The 24,187-nt window shown below is 39.6% G+C and overlaps 1 protein-coding gene across 6 annotated transcripts in view; it reads left to right on the top strand.

Moving 5' to 3' along the window:
- Window positions 1-24,187, top strand: part of MACROD2 (mono-ADP ribosylhydrolase 2) — an 861,715-nt gene that overhangs the window by 162,344 nt on the left and 675,184 nt on the right. For all 6 annotated transcript variants that reach the window (XM_066316515.1, XM_066316514.1, XM_066316518.1 and 3 more), the window contains exon 4: window positions 20,769-20,798. In XM_066316515.1, the coding sequence (XP_066172612.1) occupies window positions 20,769-20,798 (30 nt within the window). The remainder of the gene's footprint in view (window positions 1-20,768; window positions 20,799-24,187) is intronic.

Below are 24,187 nucleotides of genomic sequence, written 5' to 3'. Positions count from 1 at the left end.
AACAGGATGAGTAAGTGAGTTTGCCAATATTTTGCCTTTTTTAGTTTTGAGATGCTCTGATCACCTTTCCCTGATGCAAACCATATCAAGGGGAACAATTCCCATTAGAGAGTAGTGCTGAGGAAGGACTAAACTTTATAAAGGAATGACTCAGGCTTGCCTGCATGGAGGAAACAAGCCAAGTGCCGTGTAAAAATGACTTTAGTACTGTCCGAGGTTGGTGGGTGAGGGTTGGCAATGCCGTGGAAAGCAGGACTCAGTGCATGCCGTTCAGTGACTCACCTGTCAGCAGCTGGAAAGCTGTGCTGAGAGTTGTGCAAATGTCAAAACGCCGAGTTTTCCCACTCTGTGTAAACTGTTCCCAATCCCCCTCTTTTTTCTCACAAGTGGCGTTTTGTGGAGAGTATCCCAGCAGTTTTATTTCCGAACAAATAAGGGGAAAAATCTCTTTTTTCTCCCTATTGTGGAGAAAATAGCTGGTTTATGTCCACCCACATGAAGTAAAATAACATAGGTGCATTTGAACTGAGCCTCCTGAGCACTTCCTTTTCCAGACAGACAGTTTCTCCCATAATCTCAACTTGTAAGATCCTCTTACTAAGACCTGCTCATGTTTTACTTCAGAAGAGCTTCTGGGCCTATGAGGCTCCAAGTTCTGCTGACATCCAGATCTGCTGTGGCATCTGGAGGTAGTTTAGAGTGGCTGAAGAAACCATATTCCTTCCTGGAGCTAACTGTGCACATGCCATTTTCTGCAGGGTTTGATCTGCGCTGTTAAGTGCTCTGTATTTTCTCTACCTTCCTATTTGACTGTTAGATGGAATTATTTTTCGAATATAACTGCTCAGTCTCTGCTTTCCGGGTGATGTATTAGAGTGTTAAACTTCTAGTTTAAACATCGCTTAAAACCTGAACCTCACAGAGGTACAGAGCCCAACTTCACCCCGAGGAGCTCCTGTAGAGCAAGTGGCAGGACTCTAGCAGGTTAATTTATGTAGTGAAGCCTCCAATTCTGTCGTTAATTCTGGTTTCTACTCTCTCCTCCTGTGGCTGGAACCTAGAAGTTGCCATTGGCATTCCTTAGTGAAAATACGGGATTAAAATCAAGACAAATGGTCATAAGTAAAAAAAAAACTTGGGGGTTTAATCTAAAAGTTAGGTTTCAGTTAATGGCAGGAGGAGGGTTGTGGTTTGATCTACACCAGTGTAAATGTAATTTCGAGATGGGATTTTAAAGCTTTATTTGTTGTTAATTGCATAAACAAATGGAAGAAAGGATGGGGAGAGTAAAGTTAATTTGAGAACAGATAACTCTTCTGAGACAAATCTTGAATCTTACTGAAACAGGGAGGTTAAAATAGTACTCACTGGGCACTAAATTTAACTTTTCCAGTATTTCTTTCCTGTAGGCTGATTAAATTGTCCAGTTTCAAGGGAAGCAAGTGTTTTTTTTCCACATTGTGGTAATGCTTGGTATTCAATATCCAATTTAGGCTGTTTTTTTAATCATTCAATATTTGTGTTGAGTCTTAGTAAGTGAAACTTTATGCTTATACATCTGAGTTCTTGTTGAAAAATGCCTTAATATCTGCTCTTAAGAGTGTTTATATACATTTATGCCTTACATGTTTTTCAATGAATAGTACAATTCTACATCTCTGTTTGCAGTTTCATAATTATATTGCCAATGTTTTTAAGACTCTGTGGGACAAATTTTAGATGATCAATGTGGTGTCCAGTAAAATATTCTTGAGAGCTTTGATTTTGATAGGAAAAGCTTACCATAATGCATAGGAAAAGATAATGGCTATTCTTCAATTAGCTACTCCCTAGTCTCCTGTGACCTTTTAACTCCCAGGCTATCAGATAAGGTTTTCCAGTTAAGCAGCTGCATTCCCTCTCAAGAGAAAGCCCTGATAATTTAATTTGAATCTGAATTTTTTCTTGACTTACCCAAGAGTGTCTTAAGGTGTCTTTATTGAAGGATGACCATGAAAGACAGAAAATAAGGGAAGTTCCAGGCAATATTTATGAGGGCAGTTAAAAACCAGGGTTGCTTTCTCAAACGTGCGTGCTGCTTGACTGAAACCTGCGTTAGGCACTTACATCTCATAGCTGCTTGTTTACATATTTGCCTTCTTTCTCATTTAATTCCCTTTAATCCGGTTACTGGGAGCTGTATGCTCTGAAACTGAAAGGCAAAATGTCATCTCGCTCAGGAAAGCAGCAAGGGGGGCAGAGGGTTGTGGAAAAATAAACTGGTGGGGCAACACAAACCTGGGGAGGTAGAAAGCAGCTGAGAGGGGAACCAAAGAAAGGAGAAGTCCCCGTAGACAATGCAGTTGTGAGAAAATGTCACGTGTACAGCCTTGGAAAGGGGAGAAATGTTGGGATTAGACTAAGGGAGAGGGAAACCATGAGTGGGATATCAGAGATATTAGAGCTGAGACAAGATGAAAGAAAATTGTGGAGACAACCTCTTTGTCTCTGGTGGAAAATCTTGGACAAATAGTGCTTATTGCCCCGATAACAATGCCTCACTGGGGCTCAAGATTATTTCTTTTCTCAGCGGTAGCAGTTCCCAAAGGGTTGCTTTGAATTAAATACTACAGGTTGTGGATTTCTTGGCAGCTGTCTTTGTTTGAACATAAGCGCAGTCATGGAAGGGTGGATTGGCTGTAGAAGACAATCCCTCTCAGGAGTCTGAGGACAGAAGGATGTCATGAGCAATGTGAACGTACAAGCTGCTAACTTTATGTTCATGCAAGCTGACTTGAACTTGTGTGAGTGGGGACACCCCTGGTCAGAGTGGGTCTCTGATGCATTTTTACTTGTGACAGCATCTGCTGAGTGCTGGGATCCTCCCGCTGTCCCTGCTGTGTGCACTGCCAAGGGCTCCCTGCAGTTCTAACCCTGCACTTGTGTGTGTGTTACTGTGGGGAAAGCCTGGGCTTCACTGTCACTGTTAGGGACACGAAAGAACGAAGCAGGCAGCAGGAGGTCAACAGGAAAGCTCTCTCTTTATTATTCTGACTCCATCTTAAATACCTTTGATAAGCAGGCCAAAGATTGGCTACACAGGTCTTTGATCTCCTTGGTGAACATCACCATCAGTCATCTTTCTCCTCCCAGAGGAGAAATATGTCAACAAATAGATAAATGCTAAAAATATACATAGTTTTCTTGAAGCTGTGTGAGAACAAAACACAAACAGTGAAAGACAGGCAAACTTGAGGCAACACCCCACCTGCTGTGTTCTTGCACTGTGTCTACCAAAGTGGACACCTTGATCTTCTCCTCAGCTACCAGGGCCTCTTATGCTTCAAGATTTGAAAAATTGCTGCCAGCTGTCTCTTAATCTTGTTCAGAGTGCAGATTTCCAGCCCTGAATGTGCATGGGGAGAGTGCTGTAAAGCCTGCAGGGCTGAAGTTAACTGGATGCCTCACACAAATCAGTGGGAAAGGGGGAGTTTTCTCCACAGGATGGGGAGTTCAGTGGTTACATCCAACTTGCTTTCTAGAAAAGACTTATGGCTACCTGGGGAACCAAGGGGAGCAGCACATTATGGAAATTATTATTTGTGAACGTCCTGTGAAATGTAATCTCCCAAGCACTGTCATTTACCAATTCCCAATTTGCTTCCTGCCCACGTGGTTTCGGCAGCATTAGTCGCAGTTGGTCGGTTTAGCAAACATTTTTTGTCATTGCGTGTGTTTGCTATTACATTCTTCCAAGTGTAAATCATGGAAAGTGAAATCATTAGGTGGTTGAATCATAATAAAAGTATCTCAACTCAATGTTCTGGAGATACCTATGTAGCCATTTATAAAAAGAGTAAAATGAGAGAAAGAAGAAGAGGAAAAAATATGTGTTCCTGCAATTTTTAAAGCTGCTGTATGTTTTAATAGTTCTCTTTTTTCACCAAAAGGAATTAATATTTTTTCTGTTTCATGAATTTAATAAGTAGATGATACCATACAGAATTCATAGTTACTACATTTTTAACTGCGGCTGAGTAAATTCTCAAAGTATTTCTTGTGTAACAAAAGATGATAGTTTTTAAAAAAATATTTCCTTGGGATGCAGCAAGTTTTCTTATAGTTTTCAGACTTTAAGATATTCCATAAATAAACAGTGTCTTGCATCTTTTCTCATGCATTTTGTTCCTTCTGGAGAGTTTTTAAAATGATGTGTTAAAGTAGAACATGTCATCCTTTTTCACTGTATTTTTTTAACCAAATTCTTTGACATGTGAATTCGGTACCATTCATAAATGGTTGTAGTCCATTAAGAAATAGATGATGTTAATAAAGCATTCTTAATGCATTTACCAAGCATCTTCATTAATATTTGCAAAACCTGTTTTTATTAATATTGCTGGTTTCAAATATTACAGATGTTACCATTTTATCAGTTCCCAAGTAAATGCACAATTCAGTTCTGGCTGGCTGGGTCTTTATCAACCTGCTGGTGTCAGGGTCTGATGCCTCCCATGCCTTTACCTGTTGAATATGATTTTGATGACAAACTTAGTGAAAGTTCCTGCATGGAATAATACTTTTACACCATGACAACAGTATCCAAACATTACTGCTCTTCCTGCACTCATTTTCTTTTATTGGCTAGAAGAGCAAGTAAGGGGAGTCAGAGAGACTTGGGAAAGCAGAGAATTGAGCCTTTTTAGGGTTGTGGGTTTTTTCCCCCCTTCACTAGACCTCCGGGCTCAGTATAGGTCAAAAGTTCCAAGACAGAAATTATGCATAGATTGAAATTAACTAGTACAATTAGAATGCATAGAATTACAGAATATTCTGAGTTGGAAGGGACTCATAAGGATCATCAAAGTCCAGCTGCTGGCCCTGCACAGGAATCACACAGACTGCCCCTAAATAAATAGCAGAACACCCAAATGAACTGGCTTTGACATAAAGATACACAGAACTTTTTTCCTCCTCCATAACAGCCCTACAGTTCTGTCTTACAGCAGGTTAAATCGAGCCCACTGCAGGCCTTGGGACATCTGTCTGTAGAGATTGTTCAAACACTTCCTTTGCTCTGGAGATAAAAAAGCTCCAGTCCTGTGGAGCCAAAAGCCATGCTGGAAGCCTGGATTCCCAAAGTGCTGGCTGAGGGCTTGGCCATGCTGGGCTGGGCACAGAGACCAGTGTCACACTGGCTGACAGCATGAGTAAGTGGCTGGAGAGGGGAGGTCAAAGCATCTGATAACTGGGGCTTCTGGAGCTTTCCAGCAGTAACTGCAAGAGGTATTAATTTGGTCTGTCAAAACAGACGAAAGATGTACTTAGGAGCTGAAGATTATTCATTTAAATTATGAAAAGGCTGAAGTTACAGTGATGGATGTTTTGGAGGATGCAAGAGGGGACTTAGTTCTGTTTAAATATGAACTCGCTGTGGAGCTGTCATAACATCCCCTACCGTAAAGAGTGGAATTGCTGAGCTGCAAGATTTGTTTTCTGAAACTATGCTTAGGACTTACCCCGCCTTCTGCTCCAACAATATTTCTCAGATTAGGGAATTTAATCTTTTTAAACTTGGCTGTTTAGTCAGTGGTGACCCTCGTGGCAGTTGTGGCATGAGAGCTTTCCATGCAGCTCTGAGCTTTGGCTGGATCCCGTGGGTGCTTTGTAGGTTACATGAGAGGGAGTCAGGTCTTCAAAACTACATCTTCTAGAATGCATTTCCTCTAGGAAATGCAGGTCCAGTGCATTCATTCTTCTCAAGGATCCTTTGGGCCCACCAGGAGGTGAATTTGTCTTTGTGAAAGGCTGTTTTGGGCACCAGATATTATATACACTCCAAATCTCAGCTTCAGTGAGATGGCAGTGATAGAGTAAATGTTAATATCCTGTAAATTAACGTGCACTGTTTCAATTCCTTTTTCTTCGTTTTAAAGAACTATCTTAGATGCCTCAAGCAAATACAATTTTATTCTTTTAAAGATGAATTTTTAACTAGTAATGGTGGAACATGTCCTGCAGTTGCCTTTTTAGGAGATGCAGTTCGTGTGGAGTCTTCATCAGTTTGTCACAGGAAAGGGACCCCTACTAAAGGTGAGGGTATTCCCCACTAACACATACAGCTGATTTTTGTGCCATTTCTTGTAGGACCTGTTGCAGCTTTTGTAACCATAGTTCTTTTAAAAAACGTCATAAAGGTGTATTTAAAATGCATAATGTGAATTTAAAGTATAACTACATTGGTGTATCTTCTGGGGGAGAAAAAAAGGAGACAGAGTTTTTGCAAATCTTACTTTATGGTCTTGTCTTTGTGTGATTTCTTGTGGTTGTTTCTTGGCTCTTTTTTTTTTTTGTAGGATTTTTTTTTTTTGGTTTTGGGGTTTTTTTTTGGTTCTGGTTTTTGGGAATTTTTTTTTTGTGTGTGTGGTTTCAGGGTTTCTTTTTGTTTGGTTTTTTTCGGGTTGCATTTTTGTTTTCTTTTTATTTCTTCTTTGTTTCTCTCTTCTTCCTCTAGTTAGTTTTCTAACTGCTGATCTTGCAGAGGAAAACCAAATTTTATCGTGAGCAGAGCAGAAAATAGCCATCAACTAGTAAGGAGTTACTGCTAGTAGATCTATGCTCCTGGAATATTGCAGTTCTTTCCCCATTTTATTCACTGCAGGTTTGATGAGGGTTTCAAAAGTCAGAACCTTCAGGAATTTCAATGTACTTTTCTGCAGCTTTCCCCATCTTCTAAGAGAAAAAAGTTTAGGTTAAACTTGGGATTAATTAAACTTAAAGGGTTTTTTTGTGAAATACCCTCTTAACTGTTTGGGCTGAAACAATTGGGAGCTCATAAGGATATATGCAGATATCTTATCTAAGTCTAGAACTTGTTTTGAACTTTGAGACTTATTGTTCTTTGAGATATGCTTCATCCCATTACAGCCTTTAAAATGCTCAAGGCCAGGCATTTTGGAACAAAAGTGGTGAATAAGTGACTTGGATTTAACATAAATATGAGGCTTCTCCACCTCAGGAGTTCCTATCTCGACCTTGATTGTGAATAATCCCTCCAGGAGACTCAGACAAAGGCTTGGTGTGTGTTTGCTCAGAGAGATACTGCAGCTTTCTGCAGCTCTTTACAAACTAAGAGACTTCTTGAAGTCTTCATGGCTACAGACATCTTGGCACAGGAGAGGACCTGGTGAAAAACACGTGTGTTGTCTTACAGCAAAGTGGCCTTTTTGTAAGAGACACGACATTTTTCTGTAGAGCATGCCTGGTTTGCCTGTTGGTAAGGTCTGTGTAGTTCACCTTTCTGTGCCTCTGAGCATATTCCAAGATGCTTATGAATACTTCTGTGGTATTCTCTCTTCCCTCTGGCTCCCCCCAGTCTCCGTTATTAAAGATCGTGCTCATAATTAGTTAAAAACTTGCCTTGGATTGAACGAGTTTCCTTTTTGGAGAAGGATTGCATTTTTTGTGGTGAGACAGAATTTCTCTTTTCTGCAGTCCACATGACAAAATGCAGAGCTGGCCGATGGGCGAATTCAGCAAAAATAAAATAACTTGTACCAATATTTTTAGACTTTTTACTAAATGCCACTATACCTCTTACTGGCACCAATCCTTGATTTATGGCACTAATGTCTTCTAGTAAGAGTCACCAGGCTGCTCCTACCCCTTCCTAGCACAGATCAGATGGCTGTGCAGCATTAGAAGAATGTGAACTAGCAGTTTAAATGAGATTACTGGGATTAGTCATCTGGATGGAGAAGATTTAAAGTGGCCTTGACTGAGGTCCTTAGAATTGTGAAGTAGACAGCAAAGTCATTTATGCACAAAGAGGAGAAATGAGAAATGGGAAATAGATACAACCTAAGAATGGATTTGGTTTAAGTTTTGGGTATTTCAGAGGAAATAAAGACATTATATTGTCTTTCATTGCTCTGATGAACATGGAGGTTTTCTTGTGGCAAGAGGTAAGAGAAACATACCATGAAATAATTTCTTTTTAAATGGGGAATTTCATAACAGTAAGAATTACTTCTGCTGTGGAAATCAAGTGAAGGGAAGGTGCTCTCTCTCTAAATCTATCTGGAAAGTGCCGTGTGTGTCCAAAAGACTTGCTTAGGACACATTTCATCTATTTTTATATTACAGCAAAAAGGCTTTTATGCAGGGCCAAAAGACTGAGTAGGAAATACAGAGTAAGACTCAGTGGGTCGACACAAGTCCTGTGTAATCAAGGTGTTGCAATATTGAAGTAATAAACTCTCCCCACAACTTCACACCTTGGAAGTAGGTCTGTGCTCAGTTTTATTCTTGGTTGGTGCTTGCTATTTCCATCTCCTCAGTCTGGGGGCCGTTGTCTAAGGAATATTGGAATTTGTCTTTATTTTTGGTCCTTTCCTCTCCCTCATGTGCAGAATCCAAGTGTTGTCACCCAGTTCTCTTCTGCTGCCATGTGTAGCTTTTCTCCTTTGTTCTAGTGTAAGAATTAAGGAGGGCTTTTTTTTTTTTTTGCTTGTAATTTTCAGTAATTAAACTGATTAGAATTAAACTGGTGGGGAAACTGCATTTGATTACACAGGCAATACAGAGGAGGTAAAACTCATCTAACTAGGTTCCTTTCCAGCCTTTAGGCTTTTAATAGCTAAGTTAATTTCCTAGAGGAGTATGGGCTGATTGAAGGGAAAACTATAATCATTAATTGCAGTAGATTTAATTTGTTTGAAGTATAAAGAAAAGACTGCCTGAGACTTTGGGGGAAGAAAAGAGCCAAGCTCCAGCACAGCCCCTTATTTCAGCCAGATCACTGTGGATTTTGCTGCCTCAAACGTCCTCTGGTAACATTTTGGGACTGTTGGTGGGTTTTAGACATATCGGTAGGAATGATACCAGCATTATGTGAGATAAATTAACAGGACATCTTTTCCTGCAAATAATGACCCTAAACTTGTGCAAGATATCACCCTGCAATGTCCCTACCTGATGCTTTGGGGACAGCAGATCCCCCCTGGCTCCACCAAGCCATCTCTTTGCTAATGTGCATCAAGAATGTGTGATCCATGCAGCTGCTTTTCAAGAGAAAATAGAATTTTCCATATTCACTCAAGTTTGGGGGGGGTTTTATTGTCGTGTAATTTATTTCTCCCTGATGGTTAGAGCATGTGACTGGTATTCTGGGGCCTCTCTCTATTAATTGCCACTAGAAAAGTAATTTTATATAGAGCTATAAAAGATGATTCATCTTTTTCTTTTCTGAACAGCTATAAAAACATACTTTACCTGCTTCACAGATGTGCTTTTGTATGGCATAAGATGCCTGTGATATCCTTTGACATTACTGGTCTCTGTATTCATATAAACAATGTTTGTACTTTGCCTAATTTTGTCTTTGTTTTCTTAGTACATTTTTCAGAATTACTCAGCTACCTCATAAATCACTCTAGCAGTATTAGAATAGTGAAATGAAGTGTTTGCTCAGCACAGATTAGATTATGGCATCCTTGTTTGTATTTCCTAGACGTGGAATAGACCACTGGGAGTTACGTACTAATCCTGGATTCAAATGGTCTGTGTGAAAGCTTGGAGCTTCCTAAGGTCTTTATTTTACCTCGAGGTAAAGTATGGAATGAAAAATAACTCATTAAAAAGATCATCTTATTGACAGCAAGGTGTTGGAAAGTTGCTCTGGATGGACTGCATGTGTTGCAGCATTTTGGAGAAAAACGCTTCAACTTGGACCAGTGTGGTTTTTGGACCAGTGTTCAGCCCACCAGGGTTTTTGAGCTACATGTATTTGTCTCCCTTTTTGCCTTACAGAAAGATTGGTTAACTGAAAGCACAGAACTCCTTATTTAGGCAGCACTTTAAAAATGCTCAGTAACAGCACAAAAAAGAAGCAGCATACTTTCAAGTGATTAATCAGCTTTCTCCAGTTTGTCTTTGGTTTATTTATCTGTAGAAATTGTAGGATTTTTCTTTCTTGTTCTCAGTCCTAAGCTGTGATTCAGGAGCCACAGTCCTTTTTATTGAAACTCTCAGTGAGAATAATTTGTAGGCTATACAAAATAGCTTGTGATTGAGCTGTGGCCCAGGCAAAGGGGCAGATGTGTTCTATTACTTGCTTTACAAGCTGATACTGCTCTTGAATCAATGGACAAACTGTGACTAGAAGCAATGAAAAACAAAAGTAGCAAAAAATAGCAACTATGAGCAGTTCTTGCGGTTTTGGGTAGCGGTTATGGCAGAAAGGATTTGTGGTGGAAGTGCTTGTGGTGATGGTGGTGAACTAACCACAAAGCATCTTTGCCACCAGAGGGTGAATTCACATCGTCTGGCTGGGCTTCACAAAGCACAGATGTCCCACACTGCCACCGTGGACAGTGTCTGCCTGTCACCGTGGGCTGTGGAAGGGAAATCACCCTTCCAAATATGTTCTGCACCCAACCTCTTGTCTCATCTAGATGATGGAAATGTGTTGCCTCCCTGGGAATAACCTACGTGACAAGGTAGCACGAGTCCTGCTTGATACAGGCAACATTTCCATATCTAAATTGACCAGTGGAATCAGCAGGAAGCAAGGACATGAAATTCTAAGGATGGCCCACTGGTGCCTGTATGATGAAGTTATTGATTAGGAGTTGCAAGCTGATGATTATTTTTCTGTCTGCACGGCGTTATCAGCGTTGGCAGTGCGACATTCTGCCCTCCTGTTGTGCCTCACAGAAAATGAAAGCTCCTTGTCCAGCATAACCTCAGTAAATTTTTCATCAAAGCCTTTAATGCTGCTTCTGCCAGATATTACCTGCTGGAATGCACAGCCTTGGAACAACATTGTCTGTTTACTGCAAAGTTTCGGATAATGGCTTTAATCTCCTTTATCATTAAGAAGTGCTTGTAATTTTTAGTGTTAAAGAGGGATTGTAAGAGTGTAAGAAATGGACTCCTTGCTTTATTCCTCAGGAGCCATGGGGAGCTCACATCACACAGGTGATGGCCAGGGAAAAGGGGTGCAGGGCACTGTCTGCTGGGAAAATAACCACACAGCAGAGCTCAGTCTAATGGCTGTTGGGATAAATCACAAACCGTGAGCATCTGTAGCTAGGAAAGATTAGAAACCCTCCACAAGCTGACAGGAACAAAGAATTGTCCCACACAATCTAAAATCTGTCATTGCCAGGGATTTCATCTGGGCTCTTGGCTCTGTCACGCCTTTGAAAATATCTTCAGGCTTTCCCATCATTTTGATTATTTGTGATCTTCTTTTTCTTTAAAGTTCCTGAATAGAGTTTTTAAAGTTTTCAGGGAATGTGAAAATGGTAAGCTAACAGTGTTTTTTTGACTGTGTTTTTATCAAACTTTAGTTTATGTTTCTCCATTTTAAGATGTGTCATGGACTGTACGTTCCAAGAGCAGTAAAATGGAGAGGATGATGGATCTGACTTAAGCTGACTTACTTTTATCATAAAAGGGGCAATTTCTGATGTCTCTGATAGAGTAAGTTGATGGCTACACTTTATTCTTACTGTCTTTTATGATCTTCTCCAGATTTTTTTAGGCTATAGCTTTTTGAAACAGACAGTTAAGATAAAGTATGGATAGTATATTTGACAGCAGGATGCAGAAATATTTGGGACAATATTCTTAGAGGCAGTGTATGATGTCCAGTCCATATTTTACCATAATGCATGATTCCTGCTTTGACTGAAATATTGAGGTTACTAAGTTCCACTTTCCCTTACAAAGGAGTACATGACTGTTGTTACACAAATTTTTAGCCCTATAGGAACAGTTTGGGCCTGTGTTTGAAAACAACACCCCCACGACTTTAAAATACATAACCAGATTCTCTGTTTCTTCTGTAATGTGGCTCCCACTGACCACAGTGGGAGCTGCTTCTAATTTCAGGCTATATAAAGAAAGGATCATTAGAGGTGATGCAACACCATCATGTGCAGAGCGTGTTGCACTCACCCAGTTGGACACATTTTAAAGTCGACTTCAGTGCTTTGCAGGCTCTTCAGCTCCTACAAGTCTGTGCTAGTCGCTTGCAGGAGCTTGTAATTCATTGTCAGAATCTTCCTTCCAGGCTGCTCTTGCAAAAACAGTGCAATAACAGCTTGCCTTCCTCTTAACTTGGAGGCAAAAGTTGCAAGTGAAGTCTTGTCTGTGCAGCTGAAAAAAAAAAAACCCAAACCATAGCAAACCAAAACACCAGGGCTGTTTCTGTTTTGTAGGACATCAGGTGTGCCTTTCTTCTTATTTTCATTTTTTTTTTTTCAAACTGAATTGTACATGAGTGTTGCCGTCCTAAGGAAACACAGTGGTGTGGACATGCAGTACTTTGAGTTGAAAATACACCCACTGAGGTGGCCCTGCAGCTGGAGCCATCACTACCCGTGCTTGGTTTGCCTGTGAGTAGAGCAGGAGCAGTGTGGGATGTGCCTGCACCACAGGGAAACTCTTCCTGCTGGTTGCCCCATGGAAAAATTGGCAGGACAAGGCCCCAGGTAGCTTCTTTTCAGCAGTGGTCTTTGATTTCCTAACAAATTAGGGTTTTTTAAAATTGATTTGGAGCCTGAATGTTGAATATTAATGTTTCAGGACTGAAATATATTAGTTTTTTCTCGCCTTTTAACTTCGTGTTAATTTTCAGAAGGTAGCTGTTGCTTTATTACAGCTTTTTGCAATCTGACTTTTTCCTTAGAGAAGTGAAATACTGGACAGGTTTTTGGTAGCAAAATACTGAAATGAAACCTAGTGATAAGCTACACTGTTAAGTACCACAGCTATGTTTTAAAAACTAAAAATAGAAGAAAAAGGTCATAAGATTCAGGTAGACTTTGGTAGGTTCAAAGCTGGCTGTAATTTTGAAAAGACAAAAGCAACAAAAGCTTGAAGAACTTCACTCTGATTTTTTTTTTACCCTGTTTTCCAGATAACATATTCTAGTTCCTTTGGGATACTGGAAAGATGCACGAGTTATACAAATTTCACTAATTATTTTGGAACAATTACTACCAAAACAGTTTTTCTAATTGTGCTAGTAGAACCTTGGACCACGTCTTATTTTATTTTGCATTGGCTTTTAAATATTGATGATGAGTCTACTTAAATGGATTAATTATATACTGCAGCACTTTGATTCCCTTTAATGTTACATTTACAAACCACACAAATGGCTGTGTGATGAAGAATGGGCTCTAATAGGCCTGAATATTTTTGTCTTTATTATTCTGTGCTGGAAGAAGTTCCTGTTGCTTTGCACTTTGTTCAACACCTTCATGATCCAGAAGGCCACTTGTAGCTGACTGAGCAAATCACAAAGTGATGCACAAAATGGATGAAATCTTAATTCATCTCTTCCCCTTTATCATCCAGTAATGTGTGTGACAATTTATCACCACTTTATTTGTTTTAGAATGAAGTTATTCGTGGTTTGGGCTTTTCTGATGTTTCCCAAAAGGAGAGAAATGGAGAAAGTGAGTGTAGCTTCTGCAAAGGGGCACACACCAAACATGGCCATGAATTTTTCTGTGCTGAGCAGCCACTTTCAGCCTTTTCTGAGTCCTTCCCTTCAAACTGCAGGTTCTGATTCAACAAGTCTGTTGTCTTCTGCCTCCCAAGGATGACATCAGCCTCATCAAACAGGTTCTTCTAACTGTCCTTCTTGAGGCACTGGCAGGAAACCTTCTCCTCCTGCATCACTTTCTTCCTTTTGGTTTGGGATAGATGGTTGGTCCTGTCTTGCTGAAATTAATTCCACTGGGTGGGGATGAAAAGTATGAATTTCATTGGTAGGAAAGTGTGAACAGCTGTTTTTGCAAAAAATTTCACCTGGAAGTGTTTCGTGCAGTTTATGTTTGGGACCATTCTTAAAAAGAAAAAAAAAAAAATTCATTTGGGTTTTGGGATATTAAGTTACTTTTTTTTCTTGTGGTTGTCTGACTTCCCCACCAAGAAGCAATTTTGGTGGAGTCCTCAGGCTACTGCAAAGTTTAGGCTTCTTGTAAAGCTGCAGCCTAAAACTTCAGACCATCTGGAAGTTTATACAGCAGCATTTAGGAAGTACTCTGGGCCAAACACCTTCTCTGATGGATTTTTCTCAGGATGTATTAGTCAACTTCAATTTCTGTTAATTTTCTTTCACCCTGCATTAAAGCAATTACTGTATTTTGCTGTATGGTAAAAAACCTGTCATTCTGCTCCCTCTGCTTTGAAGTTATGCCTCTGATTAGGCCAAGTTGAAAATGTTACCCTGATAGCTGTGTGCTCATTTTTGTCCCATGCTGCTGGCTGCTGCTTTGCCTGTGTTGGGTTTTTGGTGCATTTGGTGGGTTTTTTTTTTTACTCTTCATATCAGATTTCAGAGATGCTTTGCATATGACTGATTAAGCTTAATGGATGTAATGTATAACTTATAAAAATAACCTTCTTGCATAAATGCACATCATGTATTGAGTTGGTAATGTATTAGAAGAAGAAAAATAACTGAGACCTTTTGACAGTTATTGTTTCCTTATTGAATTCAGAATGTTGTGAAGGCAATTTCCTTGACAGGATCAACTCCAGAGCACTTACTAGTATGCTGATTATTTTTTTTTCCCTTAATCTACCTCTGACATAACCTTTACAAGCCTGAAATTAGAGACAATGACTACTTTATTTGCAACGTTAGCAAACCTCAGTTTAAAAAATCTGCTCTCTGTACAGAATTTTTGAGTGGGGAAGAGAAAAATCACAGGTTGTGACAAGTGAGCCACAAACCTATTTCATTGGTTCCAAATACAAAACCTGTGCTTCTAATTGCTCAAAGCCTTCCATTAGGGTTCTTCTTGTTTGTTGGTTTGGTTTTGGTTTTGTTTTTTTAAAATCTTTAACTTGTACTCTGCAGTTTCAGTATCTGAAAAAAAAAAGGTGAGACATGGAAAACTCAGTACCTTCTGTAGTTTCCCACATCAACTGTTTTTGCTAAAACAAAGATGATGGAAACTTCACTGTGTGGTTGTGCTTCTAGGGATCTTGGCCTTTTAGAAAGAGAGTTTAAAGTTGGTACTTCCTATTATGAATAAAATGAGCCTGGGTAGACCATTGCTTCTATTTACAGAGGGATTTTATGGGCAGAAGAGGAGATTTTTTAGTGCATGAAGCTGAAGTCTTTTGAGTATATATTGAAAGCATGATGTGTTCTTGACCACAGATTAAAAATAAGCAAACCTGGAGAGGAGCAAGTTGTTTGTAGGAATCTTCTGTAGATTGTTCCACTCGTATTCTGGAGCTGTTTCTGGGCTATGGTAACTTCAGTGTTTTAAGTCCTATTTTTTCCAGTAGTAGATAATTTCCAGTAGTCTCTGCTTTGCTTCATTAGCCACTGACATAACTTTGCCAATCTGGCCCAGTCTGTCGTTATAATGTTATTTTTTACCTCTCCTGATTGCTGTGGCTTAGTGTGGAGGGAAGCATTTTAAGCAGAGTGGTGACTGTATTTATTTATTTTTTAATTTTTTATTTACTATACCTGCTGCAAAATGGCTTCATGATCTTTAAGCCTACAGCTTTTTACTTTTAAGGCACCCAAACACATTTCTTGCTAAAAATGTTTGGATGTACAAAGGTGCAGCTGTTATCTCACTCCTCTTTGTTCTCTCTGGTTTCTTGAGAGAAGATGAAACGAGATGCAGTGACAGGTAAGGATGTCTCACAAAACACGTAGAAGAAATGTAGCTTCCCATTCCATAAATTACTGTTGCTCTGCTCACCAGCTGCCTCTTATGATGTTTTATTGATGAATAAAAATGGTGTCTGAGGCAATAGAATGTCTTGCATCTTACAATACTGCCAGTTATAAAGATGTCTCCTTGAATAAATTTCACAATTAGAAAGTATTGACAAAAATATTCAATCTTTTTTACATCAAAATAAGCTCAAACATCTGCTGCCAAGTCAGACAATATCAACTAATCTTTTAAAAGTATATTTTTATTATACTGACAGATGCATGGCTGCATGACATAGATGTCAATTTAAGTTACTAGTGCCATTAATACTTGACAAAGACATGCTCCCAGAAGAATTTATGTTCTTAAATTGTTGTCAGATGAGTATATGCCAACAAAAAGTAACCAGTTATTCAGCCATGTTTTTAACAAAGCTAAAAGTGTGCTATCTCCAGAGACATCACAAAAATTGCTATTCACATCTTTCCTATTCTCTGAATTCCTCAAAACTGACAGCAGAAAAAAATAATTCTGTGCCTGCAAATGCCTGTTTAACCAACCCATACAGACATCCTTCTGCACTTTTTGTATGTTCTGGCTGGCAGACTTTCAGTTTCCTTTGAGGTGAACTTCTTCAGCATTCAATTGCTTTCCTCTAAATTTCAAATAACCTTACTGTTTGGCAAGAACGTTGTTGTAAAGGGAACAGTGATGAAAATATTAATACCACACCAGAGTTTCTCGTCTGCTTATTCAGTCAAAAAAGTGTTGGAAAGTGGTACAATGTAACTAATTTAGAAGGCTGAGATTTAAAACTTTGATGGCCAGTCAGTCCTTAACTGTTAAATGTGCTGGTATATTCATTATTAAAAGTTGTACATTTTAGTAACCAGAGCTTTCATTGTGGGTATTCCATAATGAGCAACTAAGCTCACTTTAAATTCTTTCCTTCCAGGTCTTTTATTTTCTTTCCTTTTTTTTTTTCCCTTCTCTCCCCGCACTCATATTTTGGAAAAGATTTCATTTCTTAAAGCAAGAGTTTAATTCTCAGAGTACAGCAGACCTTGAGAACCCAGTTCACTGGGTTTCTTTACTAGAGATGTCCTGCTGCTGTTAAAAAGCATATATATCTAGTCCACTGAGGCTTTAAGTCATTTGAAATACTGAATTTCTGGTTGAATCTCGGGCTATAAACATCTCATTAAGGGCTAAATTGTTATCCTTAGTGTTTAGAAACTGTGTTGTTTTTTTTGTTGAAGTAATTTTTTAGAGTGGATTTTTTCTTAGAGATGTGGCTGAACTTTGTAGAAACAGTTTTTCTGCTAATGGTTCAAATGTCCCTATTAAAAAGAAACCCAGAGCTAAAGGGCTGAAAGCCATCCTAACACTTCTAGATGTATTTCTGTTCTCTGCACTGAGACAGACTGTGAAGATTGTGAAGATGAGATCTAGTCTCTCAGAATGCAGCATTCAAGTCTCCTTTTAAAGTAGTGGTGATGCACAGCATCTCTAGAGCTGTAAATTTGTGTCATCCTGAAGCCACTATTTAAACCACAGGAACTGGTCCCCAGATATGGTGCCCTTTTTCCTGGTGGATGTTTTTTATTATTTTTATTTTTTTATTATTTTTAAATTTTTTTTTAATTGAAGCCTATGTTACTGGTGTATGCAAAAATATTTAAGATCAGATGAACTCTCACCTCTGTTGCCTCTTGAGGGCCACTGCCAGCGATGTTTTGGATGGGGCTCTATCAGTGTGTCTTGTATTTCAGTCTGGCACGGCAGTCCATAGCCTGCTGGCTGCATGACCACTCTGTATATGTATTAAAATAATATTTCGAGTTTGTATTGTGAGTGGATTTTCAGAGTTAATGGCCAGCAATCTGTTGTGGACTGTAGTTTTCAAGGAGGCAATTTCAGAGGGTTTGGGCAGGTCACTTTGAAAGGGTGGTACAAGTCTGAAATGAGGTGCAGGAAGCCTTTACTCACATTTCTTTGGAGCCTCTCTTACTCTTGTTTGTTTTCTTTGATTTTCCTTTGCCTTGGTAACTTGGTAGCAATTCAGTCTTCCTATTTCCTCCCACCCCAAGTCTCCTGGACCTTGAGAACCTCGTGCAGCTCTGGAAAAGAGAAGTAAGGACAAGGGGTTAGCCAAGGTGGATTTACAATTTGCGGTCATAAAATCATGGAATCAGAGTGATTTGGCTTGGAAGGGACCTTAAGGATCATCCCATTCCATCTGTCCTGCCGTGGGCAGGGCCACATTCTACTAGATCAGGTTGCTCAGGGCCCCCATCCAGCCCAGCTGGGACTGCTGCCAGGGGTGGGACACACACACTTCTGGGGACACAGGGTGTCAGGTGTTCTACCTGAGGCTGGCCATGCCCTGAGCATAACCTGGGGGCCAGTTCAAGTTTGGAGGCTGGAAACCTCATGAGACCTTCTGCAGGTTGCTCATCCAACTCCCCAGAGCTGAACCTCTACAGCAGGAGCAGCTTCCAAAGTGTTTTCCAACTCGTGGTGGTTTGGGAGCTGTGATGTCCAAGATGACCACAGAGGGGCTGAGAGGAGAGGCCGTGCTTGCTCCAACATCACACCGTGTGATTGCAGCCCTGGGGCCGTGCTGACCTCTGGGTGGGAGAAGATTCATTAGGTGCTAAGTGACAAGTTACTCCTGTAGTGGTAAGGCTTTCCCAAATGTGGAAGGAGACTGTGTGTTTTATTGAAGCTTTCAGGGAGAGTCTGGAAAGTCTGAAAATAAAAATTCTTGCTTTTTGACACGTTATCTTTCTAGCAAAGAAACTATAGATATAAATCAGTCCTGTTCTTTCCTGGAATCATAAGAAAATGGTTTGATTTTCCTTCCTATTATGCAGGCAAAATTTTCTTGAAAAAGAGTGCCTGTGAATTATTATTGCATTTTCAATAGCTGTAGTAGATGCATTGAAGCCAAAAATCCGTTTGAACTGTTTTTACTGTTTCTATAGAGAAGTATGTGGTGCTGACTTACATGTTATTAAGAAGTTTTTGGAAAGTATTGGCAAGATGAACATTGTCAGGAAAACATAATGAGAGAAACATAATTCTCTGAGAAGCCATTGAATGAAAGTTTGCAATGGGGATGTTGGCTGGGTATCCGAAGGAACTTTTTTAGTACTGGAAACTTTGGTAACAGGCTTTAGCTGTGTGTCTCCAGTCTTTCCAACATAATAACTGAAATCCTAGAACGTGACTCATGTAAGGATTAGAATAGTTTAATTGTAGGTGTATTCTACAGTGCTAAAAAGATGAGCTGGAACAGCAGGCAGTAGATGACACTTGGTTCCTTTCAGTTTCTTCTGACAAGAAACTGCTGATTTCTATAGCAGATAAGTACTTTTTACTGCAGGGAAAGTGATGTTACCTGGTACAGGAGGTCTTTGGAAGCAGCTGTAAAAATATGTGAGGCTGGTTCTATTTGTTTCTTTGTTTCATAGTGAATTTCAGTCAAGGCAAGAATAAATATAAATATAGCAAGACTGGCATTCTTTGCAACGTATCTGCACACATTTATTATTACCATCATTATATCTTTGTCAAAGGCAATATATAAGGGCAGTATTTGTTCCCTGCTAGCACCTAAAGAGAGGATAGCCAAGAGATGTTCATCACTTACAGATAATGGTGGTGTTGTTTTTTAAAGTTTTCCATTTCGTGTCTGTTGCTCCAACCTTTCTGTGTCTCCAAACAAGCACTTCTTTGAAAATGGCTCCAAATCACTTTCTTTCAGAAAAAAAAAGGGGTTTTGTCCCATTTTCCTTCATGTTCCAGGGTATTAGGACCAGACTTGATTTGATATGGTCAGCTATGCTGGATATTAAACTGAATTTTTTTTTCTTTGAAGGACATTGCATTTTCACTAATGTAGAAGTACTTAGTGAGTAATGTTGAGGTACTTTGGAACACAGATCTTAACTGTGATGGAAAATCTGGCTTTCTGGTGAAGGCAGTTTTACTGAAGTATCAGGGAAAGCTGGCTGCAAATGTTTGAGCTGAAAATGGATATTAAGCCAAAGCTGTTTGTAGAATGTCTGATAAAGAAGAAAACAAAGATAATTATCACTTTATGTAAAAGTCTCAAGAAAGTGATGGAAAAAACCGAATAGCAGGGAATTTGCCGTTTACAGACTTCTATTGAAGAAGCAGAAGAAAACGATATAAGCAATAACATACAGAAAATATCTAATTTATTCTCTGTATCTTGCTATATATCCTTGTCCTGGAGCAGGGCATGGATTGAGGTATCTGCTCTTTACTCATCAGGAAATAATAAGAAATACCCGTGTCTCTCCTTTATGCTCTTACTTCATTTTAAATATATTCCGATACAACAATGAGTTGTTTCCCACACGTCTAAAGGACAGGTTTAGAAGCTTAGGCATTCCTTCTGTTTCTGCCTAGGCAGAGAAAGGAAAATATTTGGCATGACTCCAATTGTGCTAGCTTAATTTGAAGGACCATCTTGTATCACCGTGCTCTGAAAATTGCTTTCCATAAGTGATTTATCAAGTTTCTGGCCTGGGTAGCTGGAGGGTTACAGTGCTGAGTCAATGAATCCTGCTGAGGGAAATCCCAGCTCAGTTGCTCAAACCCTTTTGCATCAATGGAACCAGGATTTCTCATCGTCATCCCCAAAGGTCCCAGGGCGTAGAAAACAAGGAGAGATAATCAGAAGTTGCATCAAAAGTCTGTTTAAGTTTCTCTACAATGAACATTTGGAATTAATTCGGTAATCACAAAGGAATACGGTTTATGGAATTATAAATGCAGGATTGTAATTTCATAACCTATTCAGTGCATTAGCTTTAGTAATTGTATTACTGTTTTATTTATTAGCTTGCATTTTCAAAGATATTGCCGAGGTAAAGATTGTAATTGTAATTTACAATAAGCGATTGTTTTTGCATGAAATGTTTTCGGGTGAGGGAAAAGTAGCAAAGTTACTGAAACAATGGAACATCTCTTGTGAAACATCTTTTGTTTTGGTTCCATGTATATTTAGGAAGCTCAATGCTAACAATTCCCTTTTTGTTTCTCTTACAGCTAATTCCAGCCTTCTTGGAGGTGGAGGAGGTGAGTCTTTGCTTAATGCTTAATTCATTCTTAAACAAACTTGAAATGTATGCTGGACCAATGCGGAGGTTAGTTGATTAGGAAAGAATATGACTTCAAAAGTTGGAAATATAAATTTATTAGATGGAAGACTTCACCAAAGTCCATAATCTTTCCTATCATCAAGAGGTAAGGTTTGCAATTGCTGCTGAATTTGGTTTCACCTCTGGATTAGAATAGGGGCTGACACATATGTGAGGCTGACTAAAACATAAAGGAACTGCTGAATTGCCATATGCTGTGTTGTGTTTTTAAGTATTTGGGCTTTTTCATTTACCCCAGGGGAATCTCAAATGTGTGGTTAATAAACATTTTTAACAGAAATGCTGAAATATTAAAATACAGTAAAACGTAATTTTAGTAAACGAACAGGGCTTTGTCTTTGTACATTATTAAATTTTATTTTTATGGCTTAAACTTGGTTGCTTATCTTACTCTGTTTGCCAAAACAGTCAGGTACATTTCAGTGCAATTCTTTGGTGCAGGTCAGAGACAGTACAAACGTATCTACTGATAAGGCAGGGATGCTCAAGTACATATCGTTGTATTGCTTCCCAATCCATGGATGCTGATTTATTTTAGTAGATTGATGCTTTTTTACTTCTGGTGTTACTGCAATGCCGTGTCTGTAAAATCTACACGAGTGGTAACAATTCAGGAAAGACAACCCCATAAAGAGCTTGAGCCCAGTTTTCAGTGACTTTCCCTGTCACTCAGAGGCAAGTAAGAGAGCTCAGTTCTGGAAATTTCACAGGGCAGGAGCGGTACAGGCAGCAACTCATCTTCCTTCCTGGTGGGAGTTAAAAGAACTCCATGATCAGAGCTTACATATGTAAGGGTAAAGGAAAGGGCTCTATAAAAAGACTGGAGATCTCTGTTGCTTGTGAGGCTGCAGGATAAGTCATCAAAGCTTTTGTTTTAACTGAACAAACAGCTCTTATTTTGAACTATGAAAAGGTGCTTGACTACTAAATAAAACCATCTAAATAAAACCATTCACATTCCTCAGCTGTGTGTCTGGACATTAAAGTACGGGGCATCCTTACCTATTAATCCTGTTGGATTAATCTGTTTCTTTTGATTTGAGTTAGTTGTTTGCAGTATACCAAATTTTTCTTTGTTTAAAAGATAATCCTTTAGGAGGTAATCCTTTGCTAGCTGTTCCTGTTTTGCAGAGCTGCTCCTGTACCTTCTCTCCAGCACTTGCTCCCAGCTGATAGCATCGAAAAAAAAATTATAAATCAATGCAAATGTTCAAATTCCAATCAGGTTCCCAGAGCACTGCTGCTGCTGAAAGGATTTGGCTATTAACTTTCTATGTTATTTATTCAGCTGGACTGTACTTCAGAAGTTGATGTCTGTTCAGTGTGGCCCTTGATAATGTGGCTCTCCCTTTGCAGCAGATGGGGGGAGCCTGTGCTGTGGGTCAAGCTGGGATTTTGCCTGTATTTTATGTGTTAAAAGTGGTGATTAAAAATACGTTCTCTCCCCTCATGGCAGGCTGAGGTGATGGCAGCATGCTGCTGCCCCTTCTCCTCATCTTCTCCCTCCCTCCTTTCCTCCCTTCCTCCCTCCCTGCTCCTGCCCTGACATCTTTTGGGGCTTTTGCTGCCATTATAAAAATCAGTGTCTTTGGGGCTGTGGGAGGTTGGCTTTGGTCACCAGTGGGTTCCTCCAGGCATGGGCTGCTGCAGCCCCTGTAGCCAGAACCCTGACCCCACATCCATCATCTCTGCTGGAAGGATAACAATGCACCCTCCTGCTCGTGGTACAGGTAAAATACCGAATATTTTGGTATATAAAATGCCAAATCGGACAGTTTCATGGCTTAGAGGCTGATTGCTCATGGCTGAGGGGGCTGTGTTTGTGGAAGTGCCATCAGGCACCCATGGGTGGGGCAGCTGATGACCTCAGAGCACGCTCACTCGGGGTTTCCAAGTTTTCTGAATAAAAATCCTGAGAATTTCATTGCCAAAGGACTCTGGATTTTGGACAGGCACCTCAGGCTGCATGTTTTGGAGAGGAGCAAAGTGTGTGGGGCTTGCAGGCTGGAGCCTGCTCAGGGGTACACAAGACAGAGGCAGCCCTGGCCAGCCACAGGCAGATGGAGCCTTCTATTTGGAGCAATAGCTTGGTACTCTCCACAGGCACTTTCATTCCCCATGGAATGGTTGTGGATTTTAAATTCCGGGTGTAGTTTTTCTTTTATCCAGAAGAAAGTGACGGTAGCACGCTGCGTGAAATATTGATAGTGAATTATTAAAACTTTATTATATACGTAAACACCAAAGCCTTCTTTTGATTGCAGATGCTGAATATTTATGATAATGCATAATACCAGTGTAGTTTCTTCAATAATGGGATTCAGATCTCCTTGGTAGTGCTCGTTAATTTAATCTCTCTGTCACTGCTGGAGGTACGAATACATGTCTTAGTTTTACAGAAAATGAAAACTGGAAATTTCCCCTTGTCCAAGCTTATGCAACAGGTGTGATTTTGAGCTGCTTTTAAGCTGTTCTGTGTTTGAAATCTTTTCACAGCTAAACACAAATTAATTAGAAATAGTTATTTGCACATCCTGATATAATGCTTGCAGAAGTGCTTGCTCTGGGTGTTAAAACCAATTTCTGGAAGACACCTGCTCAGAAACCCAATGGGCAGCAACATTGGGGGTGAACATTGTGCACCTGCTTGCGAGTTCAGGGGTGGTGGTTTTGGGTGGCTGCTTATCATCCTTTTGTCACCTGGGAGCCACTTCAGGGCATCCTTGTATTTGATTTCCCAGAGCCAGAGCAATGGTTTGTTCTTGCAGCCCCCATTTAAATGCCGTCTGTTCGTTTTCATGACCATTTGGAATGAAGAGATAAAAGCACAAAAGATACCAGAAACAATTTTTCACAGAACTGTTTAATCATAAAATCAAGAAACCCACAATGGAGTCTTTAGTTAAATATAGATGTTGAAGGTTTCTTTCTGCTTTTCACATAACTTCTGTCTGCTTTTCACATAACTCTGAAGTTTCCAGGATTTCATTATGAGTTTGGTGAGTGAGCCTTTTTTCTTTTTCATTCTTTACTGTTTTTAATAATTGATTTTTAATTAGAAGGCATATTTCACTTTCAGGGCCAGATTTATCATGCATTCAGCATCTCACTGCTAATAACTTGCATGGAGCATTATAACTTATTTGTGCATCATGCATTATTCGTCCCATTATGTTCAACAGTGCAAAGGTGAAAATTGTGAAGAAAATTACCTGCATTTGGAGGGAGTGAAGAAAAACACTTGGTATTTTTGAGAAGAAGTAAGCTCTTTTAAAAATGTGTCAAGGATTTTGACTTCAGAAATCT

The sequence above is a fragment of the Sylvia atricapilla genome, chromosome 3, assembly GCF_009819655.1.
Source record: "Sylvia atricapilla isolate bSylAtr1 chromosome 3, bSylAtr1.pri, whole genome shotgun sequence".
NCBI classification, from domain to species: Eukaryota; Metazoa; Chordata; class Aves; order Passeriformes; family Sylviidae; genus Sylvia; species Sylvia atricapilla.
This window is presented reverse-complemented; position numbering and strand designations above follow the sequence as displayed.